Here is an 18,978-nt window from a genome sequence, read left to right on the forward strand (position 1 = left end):
CTCAGCCAGCCTTCCTGTGGTTCTGGGTGATGTCCGTTCCGTCTTTTAGTTGTATTTTTGAAGTGGTTGTTCGAGGCAGCAAACTCCGGCGTTAACCTATGCCGCCATCTTGGTTCTCCTCAAATACTCATCTCTTGTCCTAGAAAATATTTTTAAAAAAGATTTTAAAAATTGGAAATACACCCTAAAAAGTATGGTATTAATTTTATACTCATGCACTATTTTTATAGAAAAAAGAGGGTACAATGAGAAATGATAGGAAAAATTTTTATTGATCAAATTTTACTTAGACCAGAGCCTGACTTGGAGATAAACACAACATCCACATGCCTGTAGTCCAGACCCTTGCTCAGCACAGAGTTCCCTAAAGCAGTGGTCACCAGCCAGTGGTCCGGACCACTGGTGGTCCGTGAGGTCCGAAAGGTTGGCGACTGCTGCCCTAAAGGAAGCTCATGAGGTCTAGTGTTTGTGATTTTGAAAGTAAATCTCACTCTTTTCCCTGAAATGCTGAGATGTAATGTCTTTTCACTAACTGATGGGTAATTGTGGGTGATTAATGTAAACTTACATTAATTAAATACTTTTGATGTCCCTGATAAGCGTATTAAGGACTTGTAAATTCCTTCAGGATACCTCATATTGCCTTGTTATTGCTCTTTCACTTAAAGCAAACACTACCACCTACATGAACCAGAGAAACCTCTTCGAATGAAAAAAAAAATTGCTGAATCAAATCCATAACTCTTAGGGAAAAATCAGGTTAATGTAATGCCATGTAGTTAATGGAAAACAAGCATTAGTGCTATTAGCTTTGCAAATTAGTGGCAGTTCACAATTTTTTTTTTTTTTGCCTAGCTTATCTACCCCCTCCCCATATTTCCCATCTTCCTTTTCAGACTGTTTAATCTTCCTCTTTGGGTAGTAGTACTTTGTAGAAGATACATATTATATGATATTTGTTTTGCAAAAATATTGTTTTGAATTGAGGATATAGGAAAGTACCATATCTCTCCCTCTCCCCCCCGCCCCCCCTCAAGTTTGTATTTGTATTGGCTGCTTGAGAGGGATGAAGTGGGAGGAGTGGGTGGCTCCAATGCCAGGCCGGTGGTGCTTCACCGGCTTGTAGGTGATGGAGAACTCACCCAGGTAGTGGCCAACCATATCAGGCTTGACTTCCACCTGGGGGAAGGTCTTGCCATTGTATCCACCCACCTTGGTGTCCACCATCTCCAACTGGATGATCCTCACCACCTCAGGCTTCTCCATAGGCAGCGCCTCTTCCTTGGCCTTGTGCAGGCGCTTCAGCAGTAATGCTGGTTCAGCCGCCGCCGCTGCGGGGCGCTGTTGGGCTGCCTCCGTTCCCACACGCTGCCCAGTGGCGGTGGAGGTCCATGCCCACCCGCTGGCGGGTGAACTTGAGCAAGGTCCCTGCTTCTGCTCCACTTCCGCTATCTTGTCGGTGCTGCGAAAGGACCGCCCACCGCCACTTCTCTCGGTGTGTGGCTTTTATTTTTCCTCCTGGCTCGTCCATCCCTGGCTGTATCGCCAAGAGGAGAGGCGCCCTGCCTGGGGAGGACCCCGGGTTTTCCCTGCGTGGACCCTGCGCCAGTCTCTGGTGTGAGTCACTGAGGCCGAGGTTGGAGGCGTCATTGTTGCACGGGCCTGGGTCACAGGTTGCCCCGCAGTGGCGCCTCCTTCCTTGTTAATATTACAAAATTAACCTGTAAAATAATAGTCGTGACTCTTGTCTGATGCCATGAATAGGATTAGCCTAATGCATAGGACATTTTAGAAGTTACAAAAAACGGTTCGTTAGAAAGTTTTAGTCACTCCACTGTATTTTGTGATTGTCAGTGATAACAGATTTGATAGCTTGCCTGAGCGAAATCCACAGACAATACACTTCAAATCTGATATAGCCAGTTGTTGTGAGTCCATCTCTTCTCCTTTCCTCCAAATGACTGCTTATTTGAGGGGGCTCCATACACGGTTTATTTATTTGAGGACTAATGCATAAAGCTGCTGGAATTTTCTTTTGCAACATAAAAGAGGACATAGCATCCATTGCATGATCTCAGAAATAATTCTCTGATCAGAGACAAAAAAGCCCATGAATAATCATTGAAGTGTAAAAAAAGAAAAAAGTGAATGTTTTTTGGGATGGCATGAATCAAAGAGGATTTGAATTAGAGGGGTAGTCTTCCTTGTCTTCAGCTCCTATAAGTTATTTCTCCATCTACCTAATGAAGAAAATGAACTCTACTAAAGAATGTCAAGTGTTGGCAGAAACCAGTGACTGTTGACTTTAATTTATTTTTTTAAGACTTTGTAACTTGTTTTGCTGGCTGCTTGAGTTATCTTTGGGTAGCTTGGTTGCTTTGTGTCAGGCACACTTATGAAAGCTTCTCAATTCTCAGAGTTCTGACTGTAAGGAAGCTGAGTAGAGCCCTGGCTGGTGTGTTCAGTGGTTGGAGCATCAGCCTACGAACCAAAGGGTTGAGGGTTTGATTCCTGATCAAGGGCACATAGCTGGGTTGCAAGTTCAATTCCTCAGCTAGTTGGGGCAGGTTTGGGAGGCAACCAATCAATGTGTCTTTCTTAAATCAATGTTTCTTTCTCTTTCCCCTTCCCTTCTCTCTGAAAAATAAATGGAAAAAAATATCCTCTAGTGAGGATTACCCAAAAACACACACAAAAAACTGAGTAGATAGTTTTCCCTTGAAAATTAAACTTTAATCACTGGAAATCTCCTTCAAAATGTTTCAATAGTTTGTTGGAGTTAATTGTGGTAAAACTCTGTAAGCCAATTGTAGTAGAACCCTTTAAGTCACTTTATCTTATTCATGGATGGTATATTATCATATCAGTAAATGATCATTTGGAAATAATACTATTTTTGAAGATTTCCATATAAGGTAAGATTGCTTTTTTTGGGAAAATATTGGCGCTGGAAAATTTTTGTTATAGGCATATAGCTCCTATGAGCATTTATTTTATCACCAATTTTTTGAAGTTGTTATATCTTAGTTTCTTCCTGGCATTTTTTAATGTTTGATTTATTTATGTAATTTTTAAAATATATTTTTATTGATTTCAGAGAGGAAGGGAGAGGGAGAGAGAGATAAAAACATCAATGATGAAAGAGAATCACTGATCTGCTGCCTCCTGCACACCCCACACTGGAATAAAAATCGGACCACCTGGTTCATATGTCAACACTCAATCACTGAGCCACACTGGCTTTTCTGTTTTATTAATGCTTGATTCTGTTATAAAACATGGCATCTTTGTTCAGTGATTTTTGGTTTTATTTGTTTCTTTTCTTTTAACCCTTACCAAGGATATTTTTTCCATTGATCTTTAGAGAGAATAGAGGGAGGCGGAGAGACAGAGAGAGAGAGAGAGAAACATCGATGTGAAAGAGACACATTGATTGGTTGCTTCCTGCATGCCCCGTTTGGGCCTGGGGATTGAGCCTGCAACTGACCAGAATCGAACCTGAGACCCTTAATTTTTAAATTGTGTTTTAAAGGTGAGTAAAGGTAAGGATAGCTGGGAGAAGTGTTGTTCTGTATGGATATTGGAAGTTCTGTCTGCTAGCAGGCATAAAACATTTTCTTCCAAAAGTTGGATCACTATCCAGAGATTATTGTAAAGGGTAAGACTTCTGTTACTTCTTTGCTATTGGCATCTTCGTGGTGATTGATGAGGGAACATGAATGAAATTTGGGGCTGGAGAGCACAACTTGGACTTTGGTGTAAGATAGGCCTGGGATTGGGTGTCACCTCTGTTACCACTTTGTGTTAGTAAATTAATTTCTCTAAGCCTTAGTTTCCCTATCGATGAAACAGAGGTGTTAGTACCGGATCTTAGCACAAGGTCTGACATATTTTAAAGGCTCAATAAATGGTAGCTGTGATGAGCTCTAATCATGTTAATTATAATTGTGGTAGCTTTCAACCCTTCAGTAACTGAACTTTCAACCTTTTAGTAACAAAGAAAGCAAAGTCAGAAGCATAAGCTTATGCCAGTAAAAAAGGGGAGGGTTAGTTTAGAGTTGTTACCTGTCAGAAAACTGTCCCTGGATACTTGAGCCCCATTATTCAGGGGAGATGACTGTGAGCAAAACAGCAGGAGGAAGAGGAAATAAACTAAGGAGGAAAGGGCTACTTCACACTCAGCCTCAGTCAGGGAGAGGGAGTAGAGGACAACACTGTTTTAGGACTGAACTGCCTGAGCATGGCACGGGCCTGGGACCTGGAAGGGTTATCGCTCTGTGCCCTGGGCTTGATAAGATTGCCCTTGATGTCAGAGAACACAGTGGCAAAGGTATAGGTAGGGGATGGAGCTGAGAACATTGGTTTCTGAATATATTAGTGACTAGTGGCCCGGTCCACGAAATTTGTGGAGGGGGGGTGTGTCCCTCAGCCCGGCCTGCACCCTCTCCAATCTGGGACCCCTTGAAGGATGTCCTACTGCCAGTTTACAGGGATTGGGCCTAAGCTGTCAGTCGGACATCCCTCTCACAATCCGGGACTGCTGGCTCCTAACCACTCACCTGCCTGCCTGCCTGCCTGCCTGATTGCCCCTAACCACTCTGCCTGCTGGCCTGCTCATCCCCAACTGCCCCCTGCCATCGGCCTGCTTGCCCCCAAATTCTACCCTGCCAGCCTGATCACCCCCAACTGCCCCTTGTGCCAGTGTGCTCGCCCCCAACTGCCCCCCTGCCGGCCTGCTCGCCCCAACTGCCTCCCCTGCTGGCCTGCTCGCCCCCACCTTCCCTCCTTTCAGTCATTTGGTTGTCCCTCACTAACCCCCCCTGCCGGCTTTGTTGCTCCATGCAGCCTGCTACTTGGTCATTACTGTTACTGTGATGGCATCCCAGACAATTTGCATATTCCTCTATTATTAGTATAGATGAAGTTATCCACTGATAATTATAGTACCTACCTAGCACCATAAATAGTTATTACAGTATTATTGATTATATTCCCTATTCTATACTTTACATCCCTGTGAATATTCTGTAACTACAAATTTGCACTTCTTAATCCCTTCACCTGTTTTGCCTATCCCCTCTACCCACTCCCACCTAGCAACCATCAAAATGTTCTCTGTATCTATGAGTCTGTTTTTGTTCTACTTCTTTGTTTATTTTGTTTTTTTAGATTCCACATATAAGTTAAATCATATGGTGTTTGTCTTCATCTGTCTGGTTTATTTCACTCAGCATACTACTCTCTAGGTCGAGGGTTGGGGGGTCCCGCTGGGGTGCTTGGCCAGCCTGGGTGAGGGGCTGATGGCCGTTTTCAGGCTGGCCACGCCCCCCGGCTACCCAAGCTCCCAGCCTCTCCTTTTTTTCTTTTCTTTTTTTCCTAGCACCTCTTTGAGCGGAGGCCAGGGCCAGCTGGAAGCAGGTATCTTGGATTTATTTATCTTCTATAATTGAAACTTTGTAGCCTTGAGTGGAGGCCAGGGCCGGCTGGAAGCAGGTATCGGGGATTTATTTATCTTCTGTAATTGAAACTTTGTAGCCTTGAGCGGAGGCCAGGGCCAGCCAGGGTGGGCGGGAAGCTTGGCTTCCTCCATCACTGGGGGCAACCCAAGCCTCCTGCTCGCTCCAGCTCCGTGGCCGCTGCCATCTTAGTTGGGTTAATTTGCATGCTTGCTCCTGATTGGTTGGTGGGTGTAGCGGAGTGATGGTTAATTTACATGTTTCTCTTTTATTAGTGTAGATAGCTTCAGGGGTCCCAAATGAAATTAGGGAGACTTTGAGGAAGTGATCTGAGAAATAGTAGTTACCCTTTGAGAAGTGCTGGTAATCACTTCTAGTGGACTGATGGACTGAGCATATTTTGAAAAGAAAAATACAGAGACCAATTCATAGAGAAAAAACCTAAATCATAGAAATGGATCTAATACAGTTTTACCTACTGACAATTTGAAATGTTAGTCTTATTCTTTAGTCCTAGATAGTGTTTATATTACAACCACCAGGATAACATCATTTTAGGTCTATTTTTTGAGCAGACCACCACCCAAAAATATGCTTAGCGGGATTATCCTGTTTTCTTCGGCCTTCATATAGATTTTTTTTTTAATTCTTAAAAGTCTCTGGTTTTAAATAAAATATTACTTTATAAATAATTAGTGATAGATCCTTAGTGATTCATAGTTTCTTAATGTGATAGCATAACTGTTTGCAATATCATTTTATATGAAAGAAAAACACTCCTAAAGTTTAAATGAACAATTAATATTTTCAACAAACTGGTATGTACTTAAGAGTACACAATGGTAGACATTTTATTTGGTGGTTTTCAAAGTATACAAAAAGGTACAAGACCTATATCTTCAAACAATAAAATTAGCTCCTTAACTGAGCAATTGTGGCACTTAACAGAGTGCCTGGCTGTGAACTAGGCAGTCATGTACCAGGTGGGTTAGAAAGTATAATTCATGTGAACATTTCTGGGTTGCAGTAGGTATTCTCTCCTTCATAGAACTCAGTGCTTATCAGACAAAAGTAATTTATGCACAGGAAACAGCAGCTAGTTATGGAAAGTAGTAGATGATAAATACTACATGAAAAATGTAACAGCAGGATCTGGTAGAAGGAAGAGGGGTGAGGTTGCTGAGGTTTATGATGGTCAAAGAAAGCTTCAGGAGGAGGGGGAATCTGCACAGGTCTTGGGAGGTTGGGATTTGAAGCAGAATGGAAGGGGCTGTTTGAGGTGAGGAATGAGGTCAAAGCTCGTGTGATTGATAGGTAAGTCGTAGTCTAGCCTATTGAGAATGGACTCTTGATATTTAAGGCTAGGGCTAAATTGGGGAGGTGTAGGATCTTAAAAGCCAGGCAGTAAGGAATAAAGGTTTTTATGCTCCGATAGTTACATGAGGCTATAGCTGCTCAGGAGATACAGGCAGGGAGTTCAGTTATGATTGTAATCCAGTGTGGGCAGATTAAGGTTGAAATTGAGGTGATGCTGCTGGGAGATAAATGCGAGGCTTTGAGGCTATTGAGTGGATAAGACTTGTGATGAGAAATCAAGAAGAGGTGACTCGGATAGTTCTAGTTTGAACGGCCAGGTTAAGATGTGAAGTGAAATGGGAAAGCTAGGAGAGATACCAGCTTAAAGGAGGTAATATGAATTTGATCTTGTGTACGTTGAAACTTTTGAAGTGATGGGATACTTACATAGAAACATCTAGGAGGTGGTCATGGCCATAGAAGTAGGACTTCTCTGCTGAGGTCACTAATGTTTGTAGTGAACGCCTCTGCTTACAGGCCCTCCAATCTGTTGCCTCTACTTAGTCACCAATGCTTCGTGCTGGACCAATTTTAAATAGGGTAGCAAATTGACAGGATCTGATTGGGCTCCATGGGTTAGAGAGGGCAAAGCTTGAGGCAGGATTGACTAGCTAACAGGCTGCAATAGTAATGTGTGTGACAGAGAATGGTGACCTGGACCAGGGTGGTCTCAGTGGGGATAGAGAAATGTAGGCAGATTCACAAAACTGCTCTTGAACAAGTAAAAGGTAGAACATGTAAAACTTGGGGATGGGTTAAATAAGAGGAATGCAACCATAGCTTCCACATTTCTGGGCAGTTGATTGGATGGGGAACTCTGGAGGAGAAGCAGGAAGATGATGGAAGACAAATTGTTTGAGTGCTGCCAAATGGACTTGTTCAATTGCTGGTCGTTTCAGAGGTTCAGAGCTCAGGAGACATGCGTGGAATGGAGCATATGGATCTTGAAGCCTTGAGTGAAGGTGGTTCCCTTGGAACAATGTGGAAGCACCGAAACATGGAGCTCTAGGGAGCATCAGTGTTAGGTGTGGCACAAGCAGACGGTAGAAAACCACTGGAGATGAGTGGGATCATGAAACTGAAGGTAGATGAGTGTTAGATAAAGACGAAAAAACGTGGCAACCTTTGTCTAAGCAGCTGTATTGAGAGTGATGAAAGTAAGATCCAGATTACACTGAGCTCCAGCATGAATGGGAGGAAAAAACGTGGCAGCCATTGGAAGTAGTGTGTGTAAAGTGAAGAAAAGAAAGCCGATGGATGGTAGCGGGATGTAAGACTCAGAAAAGTTATTTATTTCTTATTATATTTACTGGGTGGGGCAAAAGTAGGTTTAGAGTTGTTTGTATGGGAACCGATACAGTAATCTATGTATATAATAGGCTAAGTGTCCATTTAACTGGTAGCTATGATGCGCACGGACTACCAAGGGGCAGATGCTCAATGCAGGAGCTGCCATGACACACACTGGCCATCCTATCTAATAAAGAGGGAATATGCTAATTGACCCTCACACCATCGCAAAGATGGCGGCGTCCACAGCCAATAATGAGGGAATATGTTAATTGACTACACCACCCTCAAATATGTGGCGCCCACAGCCAATAATGAGGGAATATGCTCTCCGGAGACCCCCAGTCTCCTCAGCCCCCCAGCCACCTAGGGCCAGCCCGAGATCCAGGCAAGTCTTGGATGGCGGCTGCCCAGCTGCCCAGGGCCGCCTGAGGCTCAGGTAACCAGGGCCGGCTGAGGCTTGTGCTGCCAGCGGTGGCAGCAACAGAGGTGTGATTGGGGCGTCGCCTTCCCCTGACCGCAGGGTCACCTCCCGCCCCTGAGGGCTCCCGGACTGTGAGAGGGGGCAGACTGGGCTGAAGGACCCCCCCCCCCTCCAGTGCATGAATTTTCATGTACCAGGCCTCTGGTTTAAAAATAAATAGCACCACAGACCTGGCGCTGACAAATCAACACTCGGCTTCCCCCAAGTGGGACACAGGCCCCACCACCACCCTGGAGTGACATCCTGCCAAATCACAGCCAACACTGTTAAGACCCCCATGGCACAAAATGCGGTCCACAGCCCACCCCAGCCCGGAAATGGTCGCTGTGGGTGCTAGATAATGACCGCGTAGCAATGCCCAGCTTCTCTCCCTAGCAACTAGTCTCCTTGGAGTTTCTTCAGCCCAGGAACTTGACTTGCTTTATAGCCAGGTGCAAAAATTTTATAGTTTAACCAAATGTCTGTGAAGTGTTTTCCCATGCCTCATGGCATTTGATCATCACAGAAGTCCTGGAGTAGGTAGATAGGAGACTCGATGGAATCCTATTTTTCTTCATTAGCCAGAAAATGGAGATTTAGAAAGTTTAGAAACTTGACCCGACTGAAAAGAAATAAGAAATGGTGGAACTTGCCCTAGCTGGTTTGGCTCAGTGGATAGAGTGTCGGCCTGCAAACTGAAAGGTCTCAGGTTAGATTCCAGTCAAGGGCACATGCTCAGGTTGTGGGCTCAATCCCCAGTGGGGGACTTGCAGGAGGCAGCTGATCCATGATTCTCTCTCATCATGGATGTTTCTCTCTCTCTCTCTCTCCCTCTTCCTTCCTTTCTGAAATCAATAAAAATATATTAATGAAAAAACTTAAACAAAAATGGTGGAACTTGAAAATGACTTCAGGTTTTCTCACTGTGCAGAACATAGTCAAACACCACTGCAGTTAAATATTTTATCCTTTGTTCTCCCTGTGTGATCTGCAATAATGATCTGCTTTGTGTTGATATTTACTGCTGTGTTGCTGACAATTACCTGAAAGAGAAGTTGGGATGCTTCACTGGGCTGGAAAAAGTTTAGCTACATCAGAAAGCAGGTCTAATTAAGCAAGTTTATTCTATATATATAAAAGGCTAAGTTGACTCACACATGTACAATACATATAAAGCTCTTGCTGGCGCCAATCACATGCGCGTATTTCGATCTGTCATTGTTGATTGTGAATTTGGTTGATACTTCTATTATAAAGAAAGGGTGAATAATGATATTAAAATATTTCTTCTAATTAATTTCCTTTCATTGTGCATGAATCTGTGCACCGGGCCACTAGTTGTTGGGGTCCAACCCCAACAGGTCCAGGGGTTCCCAAAGGTGTGGACGGAGTCGGTGAAGAAGGAATGACACGGAGACAGTGTTCAGTTGATCAGCATAGCGAGGTTCTTCTTTTATTTTCCTGTTACATCTGTATTTATACCAGTTGATTTTAATCCTATCCATTCTATTCCAAAGGTTAGGGCATTTGTTATCTCCATTCCAAGGTTGTTTGTAAAGTGATTAACTACCCGCCTGGCACTTAGTTAAGGGGTTTTATTGATTCCCTTAGTCTGGTTAATCCCTAACTCCAGGGAAAAATCCCCACCTGGGGAAACAACCTTTCCCGGAGAGGTGACCTTGGTTAAAACACATAGCGCTAAGAAGGGAAGCAAACATATTAAGAACAGTATGCCATATACCCCAGGTCCCTTGAAACATATGCTGTGCAGATGTTTCTTCCCTGCAGTGACTGTGTCAAGCAGCAAGGATGGACCGGCTTCTGGCAAATTCCCCCTTTTTTATTTTTTAAATGATAGCGCGTGTAAATCAGCAGCCACCTCTCGGATTGGGTTGTTTAAGACTCGGAAGACCTGTTTGTGACTTTGCCAACAGGTCAGTCTGAGGCTTAACCCTATATCGGCTCCCCACAACTAGTTAATAAATAATAGTACAAGAGCGAGCTCTGTTTCACATACTCACAATTATAAACCCACTTTTGCACCACCCTGTATTTAGGCAGAAGAGCTAATCATTTCCAAATTCTGGTGGCGAAGTGTCACAGGGGTGGGCAGGCAGGCAGTATTTTTATGCTATAATTAAAAAAATTATTGAGAATTGCTTAGTGTTTCCACAAAGAAATGAACAAAACTTTGGATGTTATCAGAGCAGCAGGATTTCAAACTTTTTGAAAGCATACTAGTAATTTAGGTTTTTTAAAGGGCTTTTCTGCCCTTAATTCAGAGCATTCTGTTCAAATGTAGTCTGATAATGATTTTTAAAATTATTTTCATGAAAAATATTTACATATTCTTATGAAATTGGAACCTTTATCTGGTTGACTTTTATTTATTACTCATTTTTTAAATTAAATAATTAGATGATAATTTTCAGTGCTGGCTGCAACAATCATAGGAATTAAATTATTAGGGCAGTTATATTGGGAAATTAGATCCCCCCACCCCATGCCATTTAAGTGGAAATTAAGCACCCCAAGCCTGTGGATTGTATGCATTACAGCCCTGGGTACTATATAGGAGGAATGAAGAGAAGGCAGGGCAAAATGGGGAGACCATGCTAAAAAATGTGGAGTCCTGTGAGATGCTTAAATCTTGGGAGAGAGAAAGTTTTGATTGAAATAGACATTTGAACTGATCAGGAAGTTGAGGCAGTGTATGAGAGTGTGTATGTATGTTATAGGGGAGGTGACCCTCCTGTCTGGGGCACATACACTAAGTAGCCAGATTATAATGACCACCTGTTGTTTGTAGGCAAATTAGCTATAATTTTGCCCTGAAGTCGCTAGAGGGCCAGACCATTATAAAGAGGGAAGCAGGTTCTTTACCACGACAGTAGAAGTGATTTTTTCCTGAAGATATGGGTAAATAACACGATTTAACAGCCTTTGAACATGGGTGATTATATATATACATATACATTTATATATATATATATACACACACACACACACACACACACACACACATACATATATATATATACACACACACACACATACAGACATACCAGGGATTAAAAAGTAATAAGAAGTGACTTTAAATATACACTGATTGTCATTTCGTTATGCTGAAATTTTATCTTCCCAATTCAGTTGGAATAATTTCATTAGTGGTGCCTTTAGGAACAGGATATATGGTTGAATTTTCTTTCAGAGAATTGCCTAGTTACATCGGATCCAATTAAGTTTTGCATATGTTATCAGTAGCTTTAAATGCAACCAAGTGTGGTGTTCAGTAAAATTAGAAAAGTTATTTTAATAAAAAGTAACTTGAACTTAAAAGTAACTTGGGCTAGTAAACAGCAAATGTAGGCCTTGGGAATAACGTATTTTTATTTAAAACATGAAATGATCATTTAACTTTATTTTTAATATCCTTAATTTTCCTCATTAGACTGCCTATAAAATTTAGTATTTGTGTAGTATATTGTGAGATCATTGTTTTAAAATTTGTTATTAAGTTTACAGAAAATAAATTCAGGTACTTCACTTTTGAGAACACCAGGAAATAGAAATGAATATTTCTGTTCTTCAAGGATGAAAAATTATTTGTCTATAATCAAGATTTTAAAAGTCACATAATCATGACATAAATAATAGCTGCCTTTTTATGGCTGATGATTTTTAAAAAATTTTAAAGTCTATTCAAAAGTACAATAGAAAGGTTTGGTAAAAATCTAAATGTTGCTGTAATAATTTTGTGTTCTTTGCTGCTTGTCAATAAAAACATTTTAAAAGCAACGAAAGGACTTGTATGCTTGCATATAAGCCTAACCAATGGACACAGACAACAGGGGGGTGAGGGCATGAGTGGGAGGGTCGGGGGTGGTAATGGGGGGGATAAGGACACATATGTAATATCTTAATCAATAAAGAAATTTAAAAAAAATCTTAACAAATCTAGGTTTTCTTCAAAAACAAAGCCTAGCTAACCAACCACAAAACTAAAACATACAACCAAAAAAAGCCCTGGATTTCTGGGTTGCTATGAGTGTTGGGAGAGAGGTCTAGTCTCCATGCAGTGGCTAGCTGCCTCCTGACTAAGCAGTTTGGGCCTTTGTTCCCTAACCTTTCAAATGTGGTTGGGATGGTGAGCCTAGCATTGAAATCAGTGACTTAAGAGTTTATTTTTCCTCTGTCCTTTGTCCAAGGGATATGACTCTGTGATTGTTTTTCTGATCTCTACTCAGTTCATCTAAGTAGATTTTGTTATTGAATTTTTTTTACATGACATTATTTAGGAGTAGATATCTTAGGAAGTAGCTGAACAGTTATAAACCTAAAATCTTCATTTATGTTTAAATTTTAGGTATGCAATACCCCCGGAGCATGGGAAACGACTTGAACGACTAGCTCAAGGTAAACTTGCTTTCTGTGCTTCTCATCCAGATAGGTTCACAGTTTTTGAGGGTTTTTTACAGTATAGAATGTCAATGAGTTAATTTTATTCTTTTTAAGTTATTGGCTTTTAAATGCTTCTCATTGAATAATTTTTAACTTTTTTCACATTAATGTATGCATAGTTTTCTTGGTTGCATAATATTCATGGTTATTTTAGTTGGCTGCTTAATATTTCATCAAGTGACTGCATATAACTATCTTGGTTATTGCCAATATTTTTCTCTTTTATATAATGTATTAACATCATTGTGTCAATAATATTTTTCCTTCTTTTAAGTTACATCCTTGAGATAAATTCCAAAGTGTACCGATGCCACATCTAAGGGTGTTTTATGAATACTTTTTATGAATACTTTTTATGTTGCCAGATCATTTCACCAAAGGGGACTTCTGACTCCCAGTTCTCATTTGGCACCCTTGGCCTGGGACTGCCCTTATGGAAATATGAAGATGAATGGTCCCAGGTTACTGGATGAGTGTGAGAATGTATGTCTTCTTAGACTGGCAAATTTAAACATTCTTTACTTTAACTTGAATTATTATCTTATCATTATCTTTTGGCTTTATCCATAGTTATTTCTAGGAAGCTTATTGATGGTTTTACTTTGTGTTCACTTGTGTTTGCAGATAGTACCTTCCCTTTTTTCTTCTCTGTCTTAAAGATATGCCAGGCAACCTTGCCCTCATCTGCTTATACAAGGGAGAAGAATCAGATTCACCTCCTGCCAGCCTCATCTTCTGTTCTGCTAGTCACCCTTACCAAGGTTGAGAGTGACTTATTTCCAGGGGAAAGTGAAGTTTCATTGAGTGACAACTAAACATAAGATGTTCGGTTTTATTCAGGATTAAATCCTCAGTGAATATTGCCCTTTAGTCAGGTACTAATCTAAGTTTCATGGGAATGTTAGGTTTGCCTTCTAGTACGAAAGGAATTTCGTCCCTGCTGTATGTAGCTTTCTTTTAATAAGGAAATGGGCTTACTGAGAAACTGCATTCTTTGACTTGACAGTTCTGAAGAGAAATTGTTAATAACATCTGAAAATTACTTTCCTCCAAATTATAAGAGTATTAGAAAGAACAGTTACATGTCACATTTGTAAGAAACATTATTATAATTTTGGCAAGTAATAACTACAAAGCCTTAGTATTTTTATAATGTAATACATTATAGTAATAGTAGCAACGTAATTGTAACCTTGAACTTTGTTGAGGACTATTTTCATGAATGCTAAGGTAGATGAATTCTGGTTCTGGATAACAGATTATGTAGAACACAGCTTAGAAAATGACTCCTGTAATCCTTAAATACATAGGCAGGGAACTTTGTGCTAAATCTGCATGCGGAACTATCCTCTTCTCTGTAGTAATTATCCCACTATTTTCTATTTGCACCCTGAGAATTTTAAAGTGGAGCCGGTGTAAACTTTACAGTATAGAGTCATTCTGAAATTTTGGCTAGAACCTGTCACCACTTTGACATAATCTATCTGAAAATGACATTCCAGGAAAATAGGTGCCATTTCTTTAATCAGTAAGAGGTTAATAAACTTGAAGGATGGACAAGAATTTTATACTCAGCTGCATGTTTATTCAAACCTGTTTTGCAGCATTATTTTTAGAAATGACACAGGGAAAAGACCCTGTAAGATAGTGAAGGATTCCCATCTGCTGACTACATGCCAGCCAAATTAATTGAATTCTGCTAAGTAATTAAAATGATAAAGTAACAGTAAATGTGATGGCGCATTGCAGGATGGCTAGGTCAAGGCAGCACTTGATACACAAAGTGAAAAGTGGCCTCGGATGTTTTCCATTATCTTGTCTCCATATCATAATTATCACACTTGCCTTTTATGCATGAATGCTTTCATCTTCTGTTCCTGTTGAAATCTTGATTGACTGTGGCACCTATAAATATTTTATCTGAAAGACATTAGGCCTGCACCTAATAAAGCCAGGAGTTTGATTTTGCTCTTTAGCCGCTTTCTCATTTATACAGGTTTTTTTCAATATTATGTAGACATAAATGTAATAAAAAATCTCCAGTGAATTTTTGCAATTTTTATACTTGCTATGTTTGCCTGTAGTGCTATTGCATTCTTTCTAATTTTGGTTTGATACAATTGAATGGAAAGTATAAAGTAGAATAGAGGTATAATGTTAAATCATAAGTGACAGTTTTGAAGATTTCCAGTTTTTAGAATGTCTAAATCTCATCCATTTTAGAAAGGAGAGAATATCTTTGCTCTTCTATTAAGTTAAGCAAAATATGGATTAAAGACAATTGGGAATGGCTAAAATCTTTTGTGCAGGACTGAATTCCATTGATTTCTTATTGTGAATAACATGCCTATTTTTAAGAAAAATTAAAGATGACTTACTTTGGTCCAAATTTTGATTACTGGGGAAAGAATATATGAGTTAGGACTTTTGCAGCTGATTTTAGAAGTGTGAATGATCAGTAGGAATCTTGTTTTAAATGACAGGATGTTAGAACTGAATAAATTATTTTAGGTCCTTATGTTTACTTGCAACAAGTGTTTTAGTTTTGACTTTATTAAAAGAACAATATTCAGCAAAATGGAACAGAAGAATCATTATTAGGAAGGATTAATTTAGTTCATGGTTTTTTAAAATAGTTACCTTTGGGGTGTGTATGTTTATGTGTTTAAATGACTAGGAATCTTGACTGTAAGCCTGTGGAGCAGATTCTTAGTCTCATGTGCTGGGATCCTTATCCCAGGAGGTAGACCAGCATCTGTGGTGGGATGTAAGCAGTCTGTGGATTCTCTCAAATTATATTCAAAATTGGGCATATTTGTGCATTTCTGGGATGCAGTTGTCAAATCCCTTAAAAAAAGGTTTGTTCCAAAAGAGATGCTATTGAGATTAGAAGAGCAGCAATAATGAAGTCATTTTAAATTCTGTGAACATATTTGAAATTGACCTGTTCTCATACCTCTGTGTTGGAATTAGGAAAATGTACTTTTGCAAGTTCTCAAATTGGTAAATACATTATTTTCTCAGCTTGATTTAGATGATAGTCTGAAAATATTATATTAAAATTTCTGGTTTTGAAAGGTTAATAAATAAAATACCTCTGATTATAAACAATCAATTTTAAGGGTCCCCTTAAGCCATAAAAAATGAAGAAGTCCAATGATATATCATCTGCCTTTCTGCCTATTTCATGCCTCAACAATATGTGGTGTGTCATGGTGTTTGTTTTCATCTCATTGTCAGTTGAGCTGCATTAAGAGTGGTGAGACAATCCCTAAAGTTAATTTCCTCATCATTTGATATTAGATGTCATTGTCTGTGTTTAGATTTCTGAATATTTTTAGTCAGCTATGTTTCTGTCTTAGTAGAATTTTAGACGTCGGATGGTAATATATAACATACACCAAGCTAGTAGAATTTGAATGTGGGATGAAATACAGTTTTGAGAAGTGACAGTAGGGAGTGGGGAGGAAGAACTCAGGAAGGGAATGCCAGCTCGCAGGGAGGAATTACCTTGGGAGGAAACTGAGAATTCTTTGATTCTGCAGGGTGAAGCTGGCCTAGGGAAATCCTGGTTAGTTTGACTGTGACCTGTTTGAGCCCCAAGTGCATAGCCTGGAGAGTCCTGGTGACCTGTGTATGTGTGGTCCATCTGTCCATTCAAGCGGGTGGGGTGGGGGGAAGTGGGAACTGAAGCAAAGTGACCTCAGGATGCAGTAAAAACCGTATGTAATGGACCCACATACCTGTTACATTGGGCAGAACCACCGTCCTTCTCGATACCAAGACCAATAGGGACTCCTCCTGGCCGTCCTCCTGCAGAGCTCAATGGGGCTGTATCTCTACCAGTAGAGATGTCGATGGATTATGGACACTTGGATCTGAGTGAAGCCTGCAGTGTGGTAATTTTCTACCAGGCCTGAGTAACTACTTGTTCCATGAACGGGAGGAAGCATGGAGAGGCCAACTATAGCTTCAACACCTAATGTTGACCTCTTATGCAGGAATGTGGATAAAAATGACCAGGCTTCTTCCCACGTAATGTAGCTCATTGGCTTATTCCATTAATAAGCTTTCAGGTGTAGATGCTTATCTAAAAAGCATTTCTCACAGAAGCAATCCTTCCATATCCTTTTTCCGTATTCCCCCCCTTATTATTTGTTTCTCCATATTTCCTCCCTCCTGTTTCTTTTCTCTTCTTCCTTTTTCCCCTAAGTGATTAATAACTAATTTCAGCTTCTCCAAACTATTGTTAATATACCCATAGAAACTGATACTAAACTTTAATTTTTGAATCTTTTTCCAATCTTTTAAATTTTTGAAACTTTGGTGATTTAATAGCCTCAGCATGTGTTTGTGTTTGTCATATGGGATTGGGATTTTAAAAGAATTTTTTTTAGTAATAGCTAACATATTAGAAAGTGTAAACCAGTTGACAATTTGGAAAAATTTGTCTCTGATAGAAAGAACGCACTATTTTTAGAACAAATCTGTTCTATTTCTAGCACAATTTAAAAATGTAATGATTTTTTGGGGGATCAGATTGATTGAGGTAAAATGCACTTACAGTACAAGCCACCCCCTTTGAATATACTGTTTATTGAGTTTTGACAATATATGCAATAATGTAGTAACTACCACCATTACTGAGATATATAATAGTATCCTGATAAAGTTATCTTATGTCCCTTTTCACGAATCCCTCCCCTGAGCCACTGGCAGCCACTAATCTGATTTCTGTCCCTAGAATGTCATAAAAGTGAATTATATAATATGTAGACTTTTCTATCTCGTTTCTGTCACTTAGAATAGTGCTTCTTACATATGAGCAGTTTTACACTAAATACAGGGCAATCTTGGATATGTCCTGGTCCTTGGGAGGGCTTACGTGATTCTATACTTCCCCGTGCTGAACAACTCCCAGCAGTACCATGGCAATCTCACCAAAGGTGGTTGTGGGGTGCTTTTAGGGTTTCAGGGCTCTATTGGGATCTCTGGAGTATATATTCCTTAGTATGCTAGCCTTCATCTCTAAAATGTTTGGATTGAAAGACCACCTTTGCTTGCTTACCACTGTATAATATCTTAAAAAAAAGAAAAAAACACATACTGACTTTATTTTGTTAGGGAATTGACAGATAGCAGTGTCCCATCTTTGAAGATGATATAAACAAGCTATAGACCCAAAAAAGCAACTTTCTGAGTAGTCTATTGTAAACTTGATGATATTGCTCTTCCCTTTCTCTTGGGTGCTCTACTCACAAGAGTTGATTCTTCTTGGAATAAATGTTTAAACTATTTTGTTCCATGAATTCTATGCAATATTTCAGTTGTTCTAATTTTTGAATGTTTATTTAAAATGGAAAGTATGTGCTCTTACTATTTAATAGTTTAGTAGAAATGCAGTTTTATTTCCAAACAGTTCTTTCAGATTTTTTCACCCCCAAATTAGATATCATTTTATTGAGAACTCATTGGTCTACTGTCATAGAAACCAATGTGTTACTTGTAGAGAGGAGTTGGTATGGGGGGAATAAGACTAGTCTCCATAGCTTGGAATGTGAAATAACTGATTATCTTCTCAGTTTGATCTTTTTAGGATTTTTACATTGAAACCCATTTGAGAGTAATTCGGAATTCAGACTCAAATTTCATATTTAATTTTAAAACAGCAAAGTTAGAGAAAATATGGAAGAACCTATAGGTGAATTCAAAGTAAAACATGAATCAACATAGTTTAACCCTAGCTGTACTTGATTTTTAGAACTCTTTTATGGGGGAGAAGTTTGTTACTTGTGAACAGCACTGCTTGATTTGGGTAACAAGGCCTAAGGGAATGAGATGATTTTTAAGGTTTAGTAACCATTGACTACTTCTCCTCCTCCTCCTCCTCCTCCTCCTCCTCCCTCCTCTTCCTCCTCCTCCTCCTGTTCCTCATGGGGATATTTTTCCATT

At 39.9% G+C, this 18,978-nt stretch overlaps 1 protein-coding gene across 5 annotated transcripts in view; it reads left to right on the top strand.

The window, feature by feature from the left end:
• Positions 1 to 18,978, top strand: part of KDM4C (lysine (K)-specific demethylase 4C) — a 335,517-nt gene that overhangs the window by 69,139 nt on the left and 247,400 nt on the right. For all 5 annotated transcript variants that reach the window (XM_014535707.1, XM_014535708.1, XM_014535709.1 and 2 more), the window contains one exon: positions 12,932 to 12,981. In XM_014535707.1, the coding sequence (XP_014391193.1) occupies positions 12,932 to 12,981 (50 nt within the window). The remainder of the gene's footprint in view (positions 1 to 12,931; positions 12,982 to 18,978) is intronic.

This window comes from Myotis brandtii, unplaced genomic scaffold (assembly GCF_000412655.1).
Source record: "Myotis brandtii unplaced genomic scaffold, ASM41265v1 scaffold149, whole genome shotgun sequence".
NCBI lineage: Eukaryota > Metazoa > Chordata > Mammalia > Chiroptera > Vespertilionidae > Myotis > Myotis brandtii.